The sequence below is a fragment of the Gymnodraco acuticeps genome, unplaced genomic scaffold (genome assembly GCF_902827175.1).
Source record: "Gymnodraco acuticeps unplaced genomic scaffold, fGymAcu1.1, whole genome shotgun sequence".
Classification (NCBI taxonomy): domain Eukaryota; kingdom Metazoa; phylum Chordata; class Actinopteri; order Perciformes; family Bathydraconidae; genus Gymnodraco; species Gymnodraco acuticeps.
In genome coordinates, this window is record NW_022989979.1 from 811,753 (window position 1) to 832,964 (window position 21,212).

General features: G+C 42.3%; 1 protein-coding gene across 1 annotated transcript; it reads left to right on the forward strand.

Moving 5' to 3' along the window:
- The first annotated feature begins 11,092 nt into the window (after positions 1-11,092).
- Positions 11,093-12,288, forward strand: LOC117543428 (D(1B) dopamine receptor-like). The gene has a single exon (XM_034211727.1). The coding sequence runs from the start codon at positions 11,108-11,110 to the stop codon at positions 12,248-12,250; it is 1,143 nt and encodes a 380-aa protein (XP_034067618.1). The 5' UTR covers positions 11,093-11,107; the 3' UTR covers positions 12,251-12,288.
- The last annotated feature ends 8,924 nt before the right edge of the window (positions 12,289-21,212 follow it).

Sequence of the window (21,212 nt, forward strand, 5' to 3'; positions counted from 1 at the left end):
TATTCAAACAAAACCCTGATGCCATTAATAAAGATGAAATATTGCTTGAGTGCTATTTCAGCGTTCCTCAGCAGTGCTCCAAACTCAGCTGTGCCATCTGGTTCTGTTCCCGGTCAAAAAGTCTGCTTTTATCCACTGCAGTGTGTGTGTGTGTGTGTGTGTGTGTGTGTGTGTGTGTGTGTGTGTGTGTGTGTGTGTGTGTGTGTGTGTGTGCGTGTGTGTGTGAGAGAGAGAGAGAGACCGAAAGGAAGTGGGATGAGGGGTATTACATTTAGAGTGCACTGTCACAATATGTTGTCTGAACAATGCTGTCTAAAGGTCACATGTAGAGAAGCAGTGATGCAAAAACATTTGTCAAAAATATAATTAGAGTACCAAAGTTAATCTGAAACTATAGATTAAATGTATTCACGCAAAAATATGTTCATCACTGTAATGTTGCAGCTGGTAAAGGTGGTCCTCATTTAAATTACTTTATGTGTTGTGTTGGGGATTTGAAGGGATATCTGATCCGCTTTTCAAATCTCCGCGCGTTCCTATGAAGCTGGTTATAATACAGGAAGGAATCCATATCTACAAAGTAACCGTTAACAATAATCTACTTTAATGGCAATATGACAATGCAATACAATCATTACAATACAACATGATATATTACAGTTATATTGCAATGCTTAAGGAGTAATGCCGGCTTACTCCTGCTCTAGTCCGCATACTGCAGAGCTACTTTCACCCGAGCGCAGCATGTGAAGAAGAGGCCGAACGCCAGGGATCCTCCGGAGATATACCAGAGTAAGAAGGAGGGGTTTGGTGTTAGGTCAGCTGGTCATCTTTTCAGGTCATCTCATTGGGAGACGCAACGCAGCAGGAAACGCAGCAGGAAACCAAACAGGCTCACTTTCCAACAAAAGGTCTCAAGGCCTGCATACCTACACCTCCCCCACAGAGCCATAAAACCCTGTTTACTCCAACCAGCCCAGAATGTTTATAGCCATTTGTAGTCCTTACATTTATGAAAGGATAAAACAGAGAAATCAATATAAAACACAAACACAGGTATTGTTTGAACAGTATTCACTTAACTGCTACTATTGATAAGCACCAGAGAAACCCAAGGGACCTCTCTTAACATCACAACCACTGTAGCTCGTTCTAAGTTGAATGCAAATCAGGACATGCTTTCACCTTCCCCCATCTTCCTTTGTCCTCAAAAACACATGTCAACAGGCCCCAAATGCAGCTCACAGTTTTACCCAAATTATTCCCATTTTAAGCTTATCCATAGTTTGCTAACATGAATAAATACAAATATAACTCTACAAATCCCCCTTTTTATCTCCTTCTCCAGAGATAAACTTAGACAAGGCATTTTGAAATATACCCACGGTCATTCTTTTCTACTGTGTCCGTAAATCCATCCGAAGCTGGTATTTAGAGTACTTGAAACCTTCATGGAGACAGAACACCACTTTCCATGGCAGTGAAGGAACCATGAGGGGGTAGCTGAGTGCTAGAATCATCAGCCCCCCCCCCCCGGAGGAATAGCCCACAAGAACAGCTAATAGGGAGGGGGAGATGCAGCTTGCCCTTCACGGGTGGAACTGATCAGAGCGAAGTAGACTCCTCTGCTGCCTCGACAAGTTCCCTGTGCCGTCCTGGCTTGCCGTGTCTTTGTCTCCCAATCCGCTGACGGCAGCTTCTGGGCTGCCTGCTAGAGAGATGTCTTCCTCCTCCTCGTCCTCCGGCCCGCTGATGGCGGCTTCCGGGTCGATGCTGTAGAGATGTCTCCAGGGTCCTCCTTCTCCGGCCCGCTGATGATGCCTCCCGGGTCGTCTGCTGTAAGGATGTCTCCAGGGTCCTGCTCCTCCAGTCTGCTGCTTCCGAGTAGTCCACGTCTGCCAGGGCCACGTCCGTCCTGATGTCGTCCCCTGGTCCTAGTAGGTGGTTTTCCCCGCCGCACACTGGCTCCCGTGGTACGAGCTGTCCCCCTTTTCTCCCAGGCAGACGGCATAAGAGGTCCGCTGGGTCACTCGGTCGGGGTCGGAGAGCCTGGGGTTGAGCCACTTTGTCCTCGTGCTTCTCGGGTCCCCCTTTTGGCGCCAGTGACCTGTGTGGAGAAATCTGATACAACTCCCTCAAGCCTACGCTCAGCTGTTTTGCCCCACTTGGAGCCTCTTGGTGGGGTGTCTTGAAACAACAGCCGTCTGTGAACAGGTTTTCCAAATTAATTGTAGACCTCCTATCTGCCAGTGCAGCTTCAGAATCTTAATACTTGGACTGTGCCAACTAAATAAGAACCCCAACATCTTTAGGTAAACTAAATAACATATTTCAATAGCTCTGAATTTCTGACAAGCATCCGTGTTTATTTTTAAATGAGATCCTATTTAAAATCCAAATATAATATGAACTGCTAATGTTTCTGGTAAAGAAACACACTAATGTTATGGATTCAAAAACAACCAAAATCACGATGCTAACAAAGTGAATGATTTCCTGGTGATACTGCTTCTACCTGTCAGTGCTTAGATATTATCACGCTGAAAAAATGAATACAGAATTCCAACAACCTGTCATCAAATGTCTTTCTATTATAAATTTAGATGAAATGTATATCCCCATAATGACCTAAACAATAAAGTCTATGGCTTTTACTTCTTTACCAGGCTAGTTACATGATGTTGTCTAAATTAAATTCTGTCTCATTACACTACTATGTTTTAGCTTAACTTAACTGTAATATGTTCTTTCTATATTTCAAACCTCAGTTACTCTAATGTCTGTTAATATTACAAAATTGTCTCATTATCACAGGTCAACTTCTTCGGTTTCACAGTAGCCCCTTGACCACTGCTTCTTTGTTACCTGCTATAATTCAAATCAATATTTAGAAACATCTCAACATTCATCAAACAGTATCTTATCCCCAGATATGGAGCAGGTTAATTACATTCAATGCTCAATCCTTAAAAAATGTAAATTGTGAATTTTACAGCCATGTTGACATTTATACATTATACTCACTCCCCCCTTTTACACATGAAATAATGTGTAACAAAAGCCTGTAATGGGAGGGGAACAAAAACTGTCAGGTAATTGGTTAGGAACATAACGAACATTATTATCATTATTTCCACAGTAAACACTTCAGTGAAAAGAAGTGTTCCTCTCCGTCCTTCAGGCCTAAAAGAAACAGAATCTTCAGATTGTAGTTTTACATTTGCCAACCGCCAACTCATGTGAGAGGAAAATATCACATGTGCGGTTTCCTCTTTTTGTGGAATTTTTAGGAAACCTCTCGTTTCCCTTGGAGCTCCAAAATAATATGTTAGTCCAAAAACATGCTTGGTTAGTTATTGTTTTAGAATCATGCAGTTACACTGATCACATGCCGGCATTCATTCACACTCACACTGTCTGGTTGTCATGTCAAGTTTGGTCAGGTACACCCCAGAGTCAGTCATCCACAGTGCCTTGTCAAGTGACACTGTCGGTCAGGGTCAAAGGTCAGTTGGTCTCCGTCTTTTTTGGCCATGTGTCGTGCTCTGCAGAGACTTTGACATTTCAGCATAGGCCAGTATCCTTTGTCTACAAAAATATGTCACGATTTCAACTATGATTTTCAAGATGATTCTCACTTGTCATTGGGACTTCCGCCTCCCACTTTTCCTGAAACTTGGTACAAAACTCACTTCCTTCGAGTACCACTACTAATTAAAATGTCTAATGATCTATTTCAGAAACTTTTGTACAATAACTATTATCTTGAGTCAAAACATTACTAGGATCTGTGTCGCTCTGCATTTCATAGCTCATTATAATTCTGGTCTACTTAAAAAACAATGATAAACTCTTTAGCAGTGTGTGGAACCTTGGGTGTCCGAACATGCAACAATTACTCCCTCCTTTATCAAGGATTTAAAACCGAAGTCTGGTAATAACTATGCCACAATGGTGAAATCAACACTTTAGATTGGAATTTAATATGTGGCTTGGCACTAGCCATTAATACAAACAAAGATTTGTCCTATAGAGTGGTTCCTAAAACTATCCTTTTAATGGTGATCAATATTGTAACCAATGAGATCACTACTTTATTCACACATGAATAAAAATGTCTTAAAGAATGAATTGTTAACATGATGAAAATATTGAAGAATATGGTTCTACTCTGTCAGTGTGTTTTAGGATGATTATCATTTTACTTTAATAGTTTCCTCTTTACTGCTATTTTTAATTTACCAAATGATTAATAAATCTTTCTGTCTTTACGTATTTATGAAGTTAATTCAAGTTATTTAAATGTGCGTTTCGTGAATAAGTGTGTTTATGTGTAACTCACTCATTCCCGTTCTCCTTTCCTCCTCCCCTGGTTTTCTCAAGCCGTGACCCCGGCCTCCTCACTTCTAATCGACCATGCCAACTCCTCTGATTCTGTCTTCTCTTCAGTCCATCAGCTGTTGAATCCATCCGCTGTAACTTTTGTAGGCAGCCATTGGCCCAGTCACATCTGCAGCCCCATCATGCCACTGTTGTTGCACTCCTCCTTTACAGTCTCTCTGCTGTTTTTATGGAGGGCGGATTCTGCTCTCATGTCTATTGTGCCAAATCTCGCGGCGCAGTTTGGAACTTCATGTCCTGTTTGAGGGACCGATGAGAGTATCTCTCTGTATGTCAGCATGCTGGTTTGGTTCTGGATGCCACAGGTGGAGATAGTTCTGGCTGCAGTCTTGATGTAGTCTTGTTGTTGTTGTTGGTTCAGCTCTGGTTCTCTGTCTGTACGATGGAGAAGGAGGAGTCTCCTGTTGGGTTAGGTCTCGTTGTCTGCTTGGAGGGTCGGGATCAAAGCCTTTCTAACTCAGAGGGGGAGTCCAGGTCCCGGTACACATTACCTATAAGAAGTCTAGCACACTGATGTTAAATAAATCCAACCCTTTCCACTCTGTCTCTTTCTAATCATACTATCTGTCTTAGTTGTTAAATGCCATCTAAACAACATAATTAATGTCTACTTATGATATTACAAAAACTAACTCCAAAAATTGTTTCATCCATTGTTACATATTTACCCAACACAACTCTGAAATACTTACATGTTTCCAGCATCACATATTCCACACACTATGAAAGAACATCTCCATATCTTCTCTCATTTTAAATCCCACTGTTACTTCGAACAATAGTAAACCTGCAGAGCACACCAATCGGATCACAGTAATGACATTTGAATCAAGTGTAGGCCTATGTCTTCTTTCTGAACATTTATTTATATTGTCTACATTTGCAAACAGTTCGAGTGTAAAATGTGTTTTGCACAATGTATTTACACTCTACAGATTCTTGAGTTTACTCATCTCCTGGTGCTGTCGTTGTAAAAAATGTTCAATCCCTTATTGTTTTGTACCAGTTTACCAAAATCAGTTATAATTAATATACTGGGAACGTGCTTCCCGTCTTCAATACCGGCCAGCAATGTAATGATTAAACTCTAAGCTCGCATAAGTTTCAAGGGTGTGATACCCCCTTTCAGCCACTAGATGGCAGCAGCAGAAGTTTCAAGGGTGTGATACCCCCTTTCAGCCACTAGATGGCAGCAGCAGAAGTTTCAAGGGTGTGATACCCCCTTTCAGCCACTAGATGGCAGCAGCAGAAGTTTCCAGACAAAGGGAAACGCTCTACCTTGGTTTAATATATAACAGACCTCTGGCTTTAAGCTTTTAGCATTGGTCTGTTATTTAAACCCCAGTTTTAAACGGCGACTCGATCTGATTTATCGAGTTTTCAGGTTTTGCCGTGCAGGATTCAAACCTCGCATTCACACAAACTGCACCATTTCTACGCCACTCAGGAATAAACACCTGCAGATCCGCGCCAAACTGCTCTATTTTACGTCACGCAGGACTTTCGTCTACCTGTCGATCCACGTTTACGTTTTGTATATAACTTTCCTAACATAGTAAAATATGCATTGTATATTCCATTTAAACTATAAAAACACTGTGAAACGCCTACAGACAATCCTAAAGTTTTAGCGTATCCAATTACAGACAGGCGACTTTCATCGTCTGCTTACCTTATTTGCAAAGTTGCAGAGTCCTGCTGATTGTCTGAGATGTTTGAAAGCGTCTGAATTCTTCCTCCGCTTCGTTATCTCTAGACGTCGGGGTCACCATTTTGTTGGGGATTTGAAGGGATATCTGATCCGCTTTTCAAATCTCCGCGCGTTCCTATGAAGCTGGTTATAATACAGGAAGGAATCCATATCTACAAAGTAACCGTTAACAATAATCTACTTTAATGGCAATATGACAATGCAATACAATCATTACAATACAACATGATATATTACAGTTATATTGCAATGCTTAAGGAGTAATGCCGGCTTACTCCTGCTCTAGTCCGCATACTGCAGAGCTACTTTCACCCGAGCGCAGCATGTGAAGAAGAGGCCGAACGCCAGGGATCCTCCGGAGATATACCAGAGTAAGAAGGAGGGGTTTGGTGTTAGGTCAGCTGGTCATCTTTTCAGGTCATCTCATTGGGAGACGCAACGCAGCAGGAAACGCAGCAGGAAACCAAACAGGCTCACTTTCCAACAAAAGGTCTCAAGGCCTGCATACCTACACCTCCCCCACAGAGCCATAAAACCCTGTTTACTCCAACCAGCCCAGAATGTTTATAGCCATTTGTAGTCCTTACATTTATGAAAGGATAAAACAGAGAAATCAATATAAAACACAAACACAGGTATTGTTTGAACAGTATTCACTTAACTGCTACTATTGATAAGCACCAGAGAAACCCAAGGGACCTCTCTTAACATCACAACCACTGTAGCTCGTTCTAAGTTGAATGCAAATCAGGACATGCTTTCACCTTCCCCCATCTTCCTTTGTCCTCAAAAACACATGTCAACAGGCCCCAAATGCAGCTCACAGTTTTACCCAAATTATTCCCATTTTAAGCTTATCCATAGTTTGCTAACATGAATAAATACAAATATAACTCTACAGTTGCTAGGAAGCTTAACCTATAATAAGTTATCAAAATGTAATTGATTGTTTAAACTGAAACTAGAAATGTAAAGTGCAATATTTCTTCAAATCTGAAAAAAGTTTTCAGTTAAACAAATCATCACCTTTTAATTTGATATGGAACTTGTGACCACATATTTGCTTATTTGCACCTCCAGCAGATAGGAGGCCACATCACTTTTTAATGTGGACAAGCATTTCTGGCCCACTGGCAAATGCTTGTTGAAAGTTAGTATTTTCTCTGATTCTTCATTACACATAAAAATGCGTTTGACCAAGCAGTAAGGCAACAGGACACAGGAGAAGTTTAAAGAAATGGGGTTTTATATTTACACAAAAATTAAACATTATAAACAAAAAATCTCTGATACTAGTGATGATTAAGTATTAACTGTTTTGAATACAACCAAACACATTATGATTAACAAACTGTATTGGGAACAGATATTGAAATGAGGGATCATCTGTGGATCGCCCGCTTCGTTCTGCACCGTGTCTCTGAAGACTTTGGGGTTGTTGTCTCGTTGGATGCTAAACCCATTGAGGGGAACATTGGTACATCAGGCTGTCACAACAACTTTAGTTCCAAGGAGAGCGAGAACAAAGGGGGATTTCAGTATATATACACCACTGAGAGACATGCCAACCATCTAAAATACCCCTATTCCCTGCTCTGGTGGACAGCATAATAGATGTGATTAATTTAATCTGTTCTCTGTAAAAGTACATTGAAGAGGCAATCAGGAGGCTGAGAGCAAGCGTCACTCAGCACCTCTGTGTCTATGATCCACACGATGGCGCTGACAACATGAGACACCTCACCTAGTCAATGCTCTGCCTCCAATTTTCATGACTTCTCTTCAGTGGTAGACTACTGTCAGAGGTGGGAGAAGTACTCTGTTGACACTGTTGACCACAACATATTACTAGACCGACTGGAAAACCGGGTGGGACTTTCGGAAACAGTTCTAAATTGATTTGAATCCTACTTAAAGGACAGAAGCAACTTTGTTTCTATAGGTAAATACAAATCTGAGTTGACAAATATCACATGTGTGGGGTTCCTCAAGGCTCCATCTTGGGGCCTCTTCTCTTTAACATCTACATGCTACCACTGGCTCAGATAATAAAAAACAACAAAATGAGTTACCATATGCGGATGACACACACATTTACATAACCATTTCACTGAGTAAGTGCATTGAACAAATCAATGACTGGATGTGTCAGAACTTTCTCCAATTAAACAAAGACAAAACTGAGGTCATGGTTTTTGGAGCCAAGGCAGAACGTATAAAAGTTAGCGCTGAGCTTCAGTGTGCAATGTTCAAAACAACAGATAAAGCCAGAAATCTAGGTGTAGTCATGGACTCTGACCTGAGTTTCAACAATCACATTAAAACAGTTACTAAATCAGCCTACTATCACCTAAAGAACATATATAGGATTAAAAGACTAATGTCACAGCAGGATTTGGAAAACGTGTCCATGCTTTTATCTTCAGTAGACTCGACTACTGCAATGGTGTCTTCACAGGTCTCACTAAAAAATCTATTAGAAAGCTGCAGCTGATTCAGAACGCTGCTGCTCGAGTCCTCACTAACACTAAGAAAGTGGATCACATCACTCCTGTTCTGAAGTCTTTACACTGGCTTCCTGTGTGTCAAAGAATAGATTTCAAAATACTGTTGCTGGTTTATAAAGCACTGAATGGTTTAGGCCCAAAATACATTTCTGATCTACTGCTAAATTATGAACCATCCAGATCTCTCAGGTCTTCAGGGACTGGTCAGCTTACTGTCCCCAGAGTCAGAACTAAACATGGTAAAGCAGCGTTCAGTTATTATGCTCCAAATATCTGGAACAAACTCCCAGAAATCTGCAGGTCCGCTGCAACTCTGACTACTTTTAAATCCAGGCTGAAGACTTTTCTTTTTGTTGCTGCTTTTAATTGAAACTGAGCCGTTGTGTTCATCAGTAAAGTGGAATTTCTGTGTGAACTATTCATGTCTTAAACTGCACTGTAACTTTGTATTCATGTACTTTTTATTCATGTTTTTTTTTTTAATGTTTCTTTTATTATCTTTTTTTTTAAATTACTGTTTTGAAATGCCTTTGTCTGAATGTCTTTCATTTTTGTAAAGCACCTTGAATTGCCTTGTGTTGAAAGGTGCTATATAAATAAACTTGCCTTGCCTTGCCTTACTCATATCTTGTACTTAAGTAAAACTAGAAGTGCCAGAATACAAATAAAGTAAAAGTCCTGCTCTCAAAATGTTACTCAAGTCAAAGTAAAACATATTGGCATAAAAAATGTATTCAAAGTACCAACAGTAAAAGTACTAATTATGCAAATTGGCCCAATTCCGAATAATACATTATATGTTTGATCATAATTCTTGATGCATTTAGGTGTTATCAAAGCTGACAAAGGCAAGCTAATTTGAATTAATGGAGCGAAGCCTGCAAGCTAGTTCAGGCAGTCAACTCGAGAACCAATGATACATTAACACGTGACGCGATCGTCCCTCTTACAACCAATCAAACACATTCTCCTTAACCTGCCTCGTTAATGCTGCTGCTGCCACTGCTGTGTTCACGTGCTACTGCTGCGTTCATGTTGCTATGTTTCACGTGCTGCTGCTCGCCTAACCCAGCTTCCACCCCAGTTTACACCTGTAGGCTCTGGGGGATAGTTATCTAATCATCACTCAATGTTCTATGTACATCTGACTGTGGAGTAATGAGGCCTGAGCCTAGACGCCAAACTCAAATTATATGCTGCTTCTTTGCTTGTGAATTTACTCCAGGTGAAACTAAAGTCTTATTTAAGTGGGGAAGTACAAAGTAGCAAAACAATTGAAATACTTAAGTAATGTACAAGTCCCTCAAATTTTTTGTAAATATACTTATATGCCTGTAAAACAGAGACAGAGTAACATGCTCAAATATTATACAGACTTAAAAGCAATGGAGTCAGCAGCTGAGGGCCCACCATGGCAATATATACAGGACTCATGCACGTCATTGTATATGTTTTGTGTATTATGTGTTGAATATGTTTAATTGTTTCTGTTCCTTCGGATGGATGGGTTAATCAATGAAAACAGGTCAATACAAAGTTGTTTTTAGAAATATAAAAGTATGAAAGTTAAAAATACAAATAACTGTATGGCAAGCAGTTTATAATGCAAAACAGGTTATATGTCATTGTTATACCCACAAAAACAAGGTCAGGAAGTGGGTCCAATGAAATTAATACAAGGAAATAAAAATAAGTCTATACACATAACACATTATGAACCTGATGGATTTGCTCTACCTTGGTTTATCCCATTCTAGTCTTATTCATTTTCTATTTATAATATGTATTTTTGTGATTTAATTCCTTTATTTCACTCTTCAAAAAAATCGAATTATATTTAATTAAATTCTCTTTTGGATATTTGTATGTGCCTGTGCTTTTACTGTATGTGCCTTTCATTGCAGTGCTCAGTCCTACATCACAATAGAGCCACTAATGGCACCTACTATTGAGTGAGAAAGTGACTTGGAACATTTGGAAAAATAGAGGTAATATGAAACAGTGACGCTCAAAGAAAGTTAAGATCATGTGAAAGTTCTCTCCTCGCTGCGCGTCTCTGCTGTGCACTCAGCAGTGAGCTGGTGATGCCTGTGGTCCCTGCAAATCTGCTCTGCGCTCGGAGCAGCAGCAAAGAGCAGACTGGCTGGAGCAGGATGGGCGCTCTCCACTCTAATTGACACTCTTTGTTTTTTTCTGTTAATACCGAGCATGGGTGGATTTATAGTATTTAAGTTTGAAATATGACCGAACACGGGACCAGGCAATGAATAACACAACCGGCTTGACATTAGGAGATGGTAGCCGGGAGGGTTTACCGGCGCTCCGAGCTTTGACCGGCTCCCTCCTGGCGCTGCTTATCATTTGGACGCTTTTCGGCAATTTAACGGTGTGCGCAGCCGTTTATCGCTTCCGCCACCTGCGCGCCAAGGTAACCAACATCTTCATCGTGTCCCTGGCTCTATCGGACCTCCTAGTCGCCGTGCTGGTGATGCCGTGGAAAGCAGTGGCTGAGGTGGCTGGTTTCTGGCCGTTTGGAGGGTTCTGTAAACCCTGGCTGGCCTGCGATATCATGTGCTCCACGGCCTCCATCCTCAACCTGTGCCTCATTAGCGTGGACCGATACTGGGCCATCTCCAGCCCTTTCCTTTACGAGAGGCGCATGAACAAGATGCTGGCCTCTGTGATGATCGGAGTGACCTGGACTGTGTCAGTGATCATCTCCTTTGTCCCTGTGCAGCTGGACTGGCACCGTACGGAGATAGGTGATCCGGCTGGGGAGGCTTTTGCACTTAACGCTAAGGGTGTTGATGGGAGATGTGACTCCAGCCTGAGCCGGACTTACGCCATCTCCTCCTCCCTCATCAGCTTCTACATCCCCGTGTTTGTCATGATTGTCACATACACGCGCATCTACCGGATAGCCCAGCTGCAGATCCGGATTATTTCCTCCCTAGAGCGTGCAGCGGAGCACGCGCAGAGTTGTCACTTGGACGTACCCGAACTTTGTTCTCACAGGTGCACTGAAGTCGGTGTCAACTCATATCAGTCTCCTATACATCACCATCGTAAAACTCAGCCCCCTAATCGGTCTCACCGGGAGCTCAAAGTCTCCATCAGAAAAGAGACGAAAGTCCTCAAAACTCTGAGCATCATCATGGGGGTTTTTGTTTGCTGCTGGTTACCGTTTTTTATCCTGAACTGCGCTCTGCCCTTCTGTCCCGGACCAGAGGAGCCTGTGGCGCTGCGGGGCCCTTACTGCGTCAGTGAGAAAACCTTCGACGTCTTCGTGTGGATCGGCTGGAGCAATTCGTCCCTTAACCCGGTCATCTATGCATTTAACGCGGACTTTAGAGACGCCTTTTTTCGCCTGTTGCGCCTCCGCGGACACGGCTGCTGCTACACGATGAGCGCGGCGGTGGAGACGGTGATGGCGAGCAACGAGGCCGGACACCTGAAGCCGGAGAGCCCGCTGAACATGAACCAGGAAGTCTATGCCGTGAAGATCAGGGGCAGCGAGGACAGGGGGAACACAACGGTGACCCTGTTATATCACAGAGGAACCACCTCTGAGCAGGTGATGGACACTGAAGAAAGTAAAGACAGCCACAGACTGACGCAGATACCGATATAAATGAAATGAGCGGGGTCAGGGAGCAGGAACAATATGCAAAGAAGGAAGATGTGAACATCCAATCCCTGCTGAAGTAGATAAGAGGCATTGAAGCAAAGTACATTTACTCCAGGTCATCCTAACAAACATCCATGTGAATACAAATAAACTAGACAAAATTGTTTCATAATTATGTATTTTTTTAAATCCCCCATTATCCACCATTTTACCATGCAGAAACAGGTGATGTATGAGTAACCTCCTTTTGTCCGATATAGCAAAGCTTAGTTCACATGGAGGATGTTTACCCAACAGGCTTTGTAAAATGCATTAACACATTTGTGAACTTGCAACAATTCAGTGTTACATTTCATTTCAGCGGAAGGACTGCTTCACATTTACCTCAGCACAACAAACAGACAGGTTCCGATCTGGGTAAATAAAACAAGGCCATTAGCACATTTTTACATTACATTACATTGCATTTAGCTGACGCTTTTATCCAAAGCGACTTACAATAAGTACATTCGACCAGGAAGACACAACCTTGAAGAAAACAGAATGATATAAGTACATCAGGTTTCATAGAGCCAAAACATTTCAAGTGCTACTCAACTGGCTTTAGATAAGCCAGTCCTTTAGTATATAAGTGCTTTGTTAATAGTTCTATCGCTCGAAGTGGAGTCGAAAGAGATGAGTTTTCAGTCTGCGCCGGAAGATGTGCAAGCTATCTGCTGTCCTGATGTCAATGGGGAGCTCATTCTACCATCTTGGAGCCAGGATTGCAAACCCAACCCACATTTAAGAGACAATTTAAGAGACAACTTAAACCATTTGAAATAGGTCACCCATTTTGTTGGAAAAGCACTCCAGCTTGACCAGTGAAGATGGTTATTGTTGCATTGTGGCAATTCCATTCAAGGCCTTTCCCCACCGGGTAAAGAAAGCTTTCAGAGGTCAGGATTTCTCTGAATCTGTAGAAATGGGATTATGTAACGGATTCACATTTGCACCCATCAGCTGTGCATCTTGTATGGATGCTGTGCACTCTATTTCCCCCCTCTCCCCTGAAAGAAACAAACATGAATAATTTGTAAAGGTTGTTCCTGTGAAAAATGGCACAACCAGGGAGAACACACAGAAGCTTTTACACGGACGACCTGTGATGAACTCTCTGCAGATTAACATCTGTTCATTTTTGTTTAATGAGGCTTCCTTGTTAGTGCTGAAAATGAAAATGCGTGTTAGGATTCAGCATCAATGATTCACACGTGTTAATGGAGCCGAGGGAATTATGATTCTATTTTGAGCTGCAAATATGTTGTTGGTTTAAATGAAATCACTTTCATGTCCGTCCGTTAAATATGATGTAAGCAAGCTCTGGTTAGTTTATGGTTTAACACAAATACTTTTTTTCTTTAATGAGTACAATTACCTAAGTATAGTTTTACAGGGACTCACTGTAATAAACTTGGTCAGTTATCAGGACACCAACAGAGTTAACATTACTCCCAACTAAGAAATATTAAAACACACTTCTGAGCTTCAGAGCTACTGCAAAGTGTTTTGGTTTCCTGTTGCCTTTGGACAGAGCGGGGCTAGCTCTTCCCCCTAAGCTCAACTGGCTCAACCTACTCTTTTCAAGTGATAGAATAACCCTATTTCCCAAAAGTATCAAACTATCACTTTAAAGTACAGCACACATTATGGATCAGTCTTACTTTTAAATATCACTGCAAGTTATCACATGTATTATCTCTTGCATGCACCTGGGATAACATGTTTGTGTTTATGACTACACAGGACTGAGAAAACAAAGAGAAGGTACACTGTACTATTTGCAGAGGGTTGTGAAGCCTTTAGGTATTCGGGTTGTAATGGGCTTTTAACCTACATAGGACATCCAACAGCTGTAGGCGCCTCCATCTGTATGTAAGAATAGGTACCATACTCAAGAGGATTAATAGGTCAAATGCTTTTTTTTTAAAAGTGTGTCTCGGAGTTACATTTCAACAAGAGTTACTGAGTGAACAAGTCAATACAGGTGTGACTGAAGTGCAGTTCAGAGAGATGTGAGACGTTTCTCTGAAGAATGTATGGCTCTCCTTGTTTCATTCCTTGTTTCATTCTTCCTCCATAGCATTATTATGTCACCCAAACAGGAGCTCACTTCATCAAGGGGGGCTGTGTTTTTTCTCTTGGAGCAACTTTTAATGGATCACACCTGACCACCTTGAATGAGCCCTCAAGGCTGCAGGCAGGCCAGAGAGAAGAGAGAGAAAGAAAGACTACTTTACATTTCATCCTGCAAAGGTATTGTTGCAGCCAATTTGATGTATTTTAATATTTGTATATGAAGGTGCTGTGATACTACTGAATTGACCTGGGCATAGGTGGGGACTCAGCCAATTTCAGGGTACAGCCTACTATTTAGGGAGGACACAGGTGCACAGCATTAGGGATTGGGAATCACCAGAGGGAAGCCACACAGTTTTTCAACCGTGCGTGTTTTCGCTTATTTTCTGTTTGTTTTGAGTTCATTTCAGTTTATTTCTTTATCACAGTTAGTTGTTTAGTTATCAGTTAAACACCCGGCTCTTGTTTTGCTGTCATCATCCTGCAATCCAAATAAACATCTTAAATGCACTCAAAGAGAAGACCTGATTTGCTGTCAACACCACGCGTCTGGAAAAGCTTCACACCATATCCCTCACTGGCAAATATTTGTTGTTCGGTTGTTGAAAAACTTGCTTCCAAAGACGGATGGACACAGGAGGACAGCGCTGTATTCATTGACTTTTCCCGACTTAAATCCACGTTATGCACCCGCAAGAGGAACGGGGACGGACCAAACATCAAAGTCACGGTAGGAGTATTTATGAATGAATAAAAAGTTGCGGAGGAGAGTGGCCTTCACGCAACGGGATACAGGCAAATCCCATAAAGTAATTCTAAACAAAGCCTCTGTGGATTACTAAATAATGGCCATGAGTAACGAGGAAAATCAGGAAATGAACGCAGAAATGAACGCTGCTGTCAATCAAACTGAAAAGGAGGATGGGCTTGGTACAAGGACAGCTAAACTCACATATAAAGCAGCGGAAGCAAAGATATTATCTATGCAAAAGGATAGGAATTCTGGGATAAAGCAATTGTGTAAAATGGCAAAGGAATTGGAACAAATGATGATTTCAGATGGAAATGTTTCTGACATGCAAATCAAACATGAAATGTTGTGGAAACTGTCTGGGGAAACTACAAGGTTGCATGAGTCATTAAAACCTTTGTTGCCTGAGGATGAAATGTTTAAACAAACGGAATGGTTTCAAAATCAAATGCACAATGTTAAAGGAGTAATACACAAAATGGAAAAATGGGTCCATGCAAACAGGGAGAAATGCATACAGGTTGTGGATGATGAAAATGATGTGTTACATGCAAACAGGGAGAAATGCATACAGGTTGTGGATGATGAAAATGATGTGTTACATGCAAACAGGGAGAAATGCATACAGGTTGTGGATGATGAAAATGATGTGTTACATGCAAATGAGGAGCTGGATAATATTGGGCCAAATGACAGTATTTCTAACATTGGTGACAAAACAAATGTGTCAGGTGGAAGCTCTGGCCATTCAAGGTCCTCAAGGTCAACAACGTGCTATGCACGTATCAAGGCAGAGGCTGAAAGGGCTGCGCTCCTGGCTTTGGAGGCTGCTCTCAAGGAAAAGCATGAGCTGGAAGCTCAAGAGGCTCAAATTAGGAAGAAAAGGGAATTGCTTGAAGTGCAAAGTCAGATTGCTGCGCAGACAGCAAAAGTCACAGTACTCCGAAACAGAGGGTCTGACATAGGAGTCACAAATGGAACAAATTCATATGTGTCAAAACACAAGTCTGCTCTCAAACCCTCTGCTGTGCCATTTGTTCCACAAACTTCAAGTTGTACCGTCAATCATCCACCAACAGGAGGCAGTAAAACTGCTATGTCAATGAAAGCACAATTATTGGAGCCAAACTGTCAATACAATCATCCACCAACAGGAGGCAGTAAAACTACAAAACCCACTCAATCACATCAAAATCCATACAACCAGTACAATCCACCAACAGGAGCTGCTAAAGCTGCAATGCCATTACAGTCTCAGCAGCTACAGGATCCATACAACCAGTTCAATACTGCAGCTACAATGCCAAGTGGAACAGGGGCACGGTGCAAATAAACCATTTCACAAGGAACCAGATCAAAAACGTATGCTTCAAATCACATCCCAAGCATGCCTCAAAGGTCTTTGCAGTCATGTCCCAGTGCATATACACAACAGCAATGTATCCAAGTCGATGAGGACCAAGGCAGAATGCCTCAAAGATCTCGTCAGTCATATCCAACTGCACAGCCATCACAGCAATCAAACCAAAACAGGGAGGAACCGGACCAAGGCAATATTTTCACCATCATGCAAAAGCAAAACGACATCACAGCATTACTAGTGCAACAGCAGTCTTCATTATCATTACCCCCAAGGGACATACCAGTGTTTGATGGAAACCCTCTTGAGTACAACTTATTTGTCAGAGCTTTTGAAAATGGAGTGGAAGGAAAAGCTGCTAGCAGTGTAGACTGCTTATACTACCTGGAGCAGTACACTCGAGGGCAACCTAGAGAGCTGGTCAAGAGCTGTCAACACATGCCATCTGACAGGGGGTATCAAAGAGCAAGAATGCTTTTAGAAGAACGCTTTGGAAATGAGCAAAAAATAGCCACTGCATATATGGAAAAAGCACTTGGATGGGCACCACTGAAGTCAGAGGACATCAAAGCCTTACAAGCATTTTCACTATTCCTACGCGTCTGCTGTAACGCTATGGAGGACATAAGCTACATGTCAGAAATGAATATGCCATCAAACATACGTGCTATAATCATGAAGTTACCATACAAACTGAGGGAAAAATGGAGAAACATTGCTTTTGAACATCAGGAGAGACGCCATCGTCAAGCAGGTTTCAGTGACTTGGTCAATTTTATTGAGAGACAAGTGTCTATTGCATCTGACCCACTGTATGGAGACATTCAAGACACAGTTGTCTCATTCTCAAAATTCAAAGTTGGAAATAAAGTGTCACAGGGACGCATAAAGGAGAAAGGAAGCAGTTTCGCTACATCTGTGGCAGCTGTTAACTCTGAAACTCAAAAGGAGAAATAATTACCTGATAAGTCAACAAAGGGACCTTGTCTGCTGTGTGAAGAGGGCCACAGATTGGCAGTGTGCCCCAAGATGGAAAAGAAGCAGCATCGGGATAAAATTGATTTCCTAAAAATGAAAGGTGCTTGTTTTGGATGTCTATCAGTTGGACACATGAGTAAAGATTGTCACAGTCGGCTGTCTTGTAAGTTGTGTAACCTGAAACATCCTAGCATTCTCCATATCCATGCAAAGGAATGGAAAGAAATCAAGTCAAAGGACTCACAGCAAGAAACAACAAGGATGAGTCAAGCCACTACTCCCAAGACATGTGGCCATATAGGAGCCGGAGCACAGGATTGCGTCTTGTCAATTGTGCCTGTAAAGATCAAGGCAAAGAAAGGCAGCACAATTCTAAAGACCTATGCATTTCTAGATCCCGGCAGCTCATCTACTTTCTGCTCTGAGCAACTGATGAGGAAGCTAAAGGTGAGAGGAAGGAACACTAAATTCCTGATGAAAACAATGAATAAAGAAAGCTTTGTCAACAGTCACGTCATCTCAGAATTAGAGGTAGCTGCACTCAATGGTAACATCTATATTGAGTTGCCTGATGTGTACACCCAACGCAAGATGCCTGTGACTCGTAATAACATCCCACAACAGGAAGACTTGTATGCTTGGCCATACTTGGACTCTGTGGAAATTCCTGCTATCGATGCTGATGTGGAGCTGTTAATTGGAACTAACTCTCCAGAAGTAATGGAGCCATGGGAAGTGATAAACAGCAGGGGTAAAGGACCGTACGCTGTTAGAACCCTATTGGGATGGGTTGTCAACGGACCATTGAGAGGAGGCAATGAGAGTGGGAGTAGCTGCCCCACAGTCACAGCCAACCACATATCCATTGCTCACATAGAGGAACTGCTGGTGAAGCAGTACAACCATGACTTCAATGAGAAATCAGCAGAAGACAAGCCAGAAATGTCCATAGAAGATCTTAAGTTCATGCAAATTGCCAACACTTCAGCTGAACTCAACAACGGACATTACTGCTTGAAGTTGCCTTTTAGAGAAGAGGACAATGTTGTCATGCCCAACAACCGCCATCTTGCTGAGCAAAGGGTCCTCTGCCTAAAAAGGAAATTGGAGAGAAATCCAATATTCAAAGAGGAATACACCAACTTTCTTGATGTCATAAACAACGGCTATGCAGAGAGTGTGCCAGAGCATCAGGTGAAAGGAAAAGAAGGAAAGGTGTGGTACATCCCGCATCATGGGGTGTACCATCCTAAAAAGAAAACCCTGAGAGTGGTATTTGACTGTGCGGCAAGCTACAAAGGTGTCACTCAACACTAAACTACTCCAGGGACCTGACTTCACAAATTCCTTGCTCGGAGTTCTCACAAGGTTTCGCCTAAACTCTATAGCAGTTATGGCTGACATAAAAGCTATGTATCATCAAGTCCAAGTGGCAAAACAGGATGTAGACTTTCTTCGCTTCCTATGGTGGCCAAGAGGTGATCTGACACAGCCGCTCACTGAGCACAGAATGACTGTTCATCTGTTTGGTGCAATATCATCGCCCAGCTGTGCCAGTTTTGCCCTTAAAAAAACGGCTGAAGATCACAAAGCAGACTTCCCAGTTCATGTAACAGACACCATCAAGCAGAACTTTTATGTGGACGATTGCTTGAAATCCTTGTCTTTAGAGGCAGAAGCCATGTCTTTGGTTACAGACCTGACCGCTCTATGCCAGTTGGGAGGATTCCAACTGCTGAAATGGATCAGCAACAGCAGGTCAGTGTTGGAAGCCATTGATGTGGAGAAAAGAGCCAAGGAAGTGAAAGAACTGGATTTCGACAGAGACAGCCTTCCTGTCGAAAGAACCCTGGGACTGCAGTGGTGCGCAGAAACTGACACCTTTAGGTTCAAGATGGCAGTCCAAGAAAGGCCATTCACAAGAAGAGGTATCCTGTCGGTGGTGAGCTCGGTCTACGACCCCATTGGATTTTTAGCACCCTTCACCTTACCTGTCAAGATAATGCTGCAAAACCTCTGTAAGATGAGCTACAGTTGGGATGAGCACATTCCTCAAAACTACCAGTTGCAGTGGGTGGGGTGGCTAGAAGATCTAAGAAGACTCAGCACTTTCAGTGTGCCGAGATGTTTTAAACCCAAAGGATTTGGACAGCTCACAAGTGCCCAACTACATAATTTCTCTGACGCCAGCGAGAACGGCTATGGCACAGTTTCATACTTGAGGCTGCAGAGTGATGATGAGAAGATCCATGTAACTTTCGTTCTCGGAAAGGCACGAGTTGCTCCTCCTAAAGAATGTGACAATCCCAAGGATGGAACTAACAGCTGCTGTGCTGGCAGCGAGAGTTGACAGACTCCTGAAAGCAGAGTTGCAACTAGAGCTGGAAAACTCAATCTTCTGGACAGACAGCACAACAGTGTTAAAGTACATCAGGAACGAAACAAAGCGCTTTCACACCTTTGTTGCCAATAGGGTCTCTGCTATAAGAGAAGCCACAGACATCTCACAATGGAGGTACGTTGACACAAAACGGAACCCAGCTGATGAGGCCTCTCGTGGGGTGAAAGTTGAACACCTTCTCACTTGCAGCAGATGGATCCATGGCCCAGAGTTTATTTCCAAGAGTGAAGAGGAATGGCCTCTTAACATCTTGGATTCAACTTCCATCAGCAGTGATGACCCAGAGGTTAGAGGAGAAGTTTCAGTTAATACTGTCATCATTAATGATGCACCAAATGCAACAAATAACATCTCTGATGAAGACCCACAGAATGCAGTAAATCAACTGATAACCCACTTCTCCTCGTGGAAAAGGCTTAAGATCTCAGTTGCGTGGTTTCTCCAGCTGAGAAAGACGTTGCAGTTGTTGAGTCAAAAGAGAAAATAAATACAAGCTTCTCTGTCCAGCAGTGGACTTGACCCAACTCAACAAAAGAACAAAGAGGAAGAGGACATGAAAAGATTCAGAGCCACAATGGGTGGTCACGTCTTATTTCCTGAAGATATTGATGCGGCAGAAAGTGTCATCATTCAGTACTGCCAAATGGACAAGTTTAGTGATGAAATCACCGCTTTGAAAAAGGGAACATCTGCAGTGAAGAAAAGCAGTCACATTTATAAACTTGATCCGGTGCTGAAACAAGGAATCTTGAGAGTGGGAGGTAGGCTTAGCAAAGGAGCAATGCCTGAAGACACAAAACATCCAGTCATTCTTGCTAAGGACCAACATATCGCCACTCTAATCTTATGCCACTTTCATGAACAGTTAGGACACTGTGGAAGAAATCACCTACTTTCCAGACTTCGTCGACAATACTGGATCACCAGAGCAAATGCTGCTGCTAGAAAGATCCTCTCTTCCTGTGTTGTCTGCAGACGATATAGGGGAAAGCTGGGTGAACAAAAGATGGCAGATTTGCCAAAAGAAAGACTGCAATCTGATCTTCCACCATTCACAAATGTGGGCATTGACTATTTTGGGCCGTTTGAAGTGAAGAGAGGCCGCAGCCTCATCAAACGCTAAGGAGTTATCTAAACCTGCATGGCCAGTCGGGCAGTCCATCTGGAAGTGGCCTATTCATTGGACACCAGTTCTTGCATAAATGCAATACGCAGATTCATTTCCATGCGAGGCCAAGTATCACACATCAAATCAGACAACGGAACCAACTTTGTTGGAGCAGAACGTGAGCTGAGAGAAGCTCTATCTCATTTGAACCATCAGAAAATTCAAAACTCACTGCTTCATTCTGGAGTG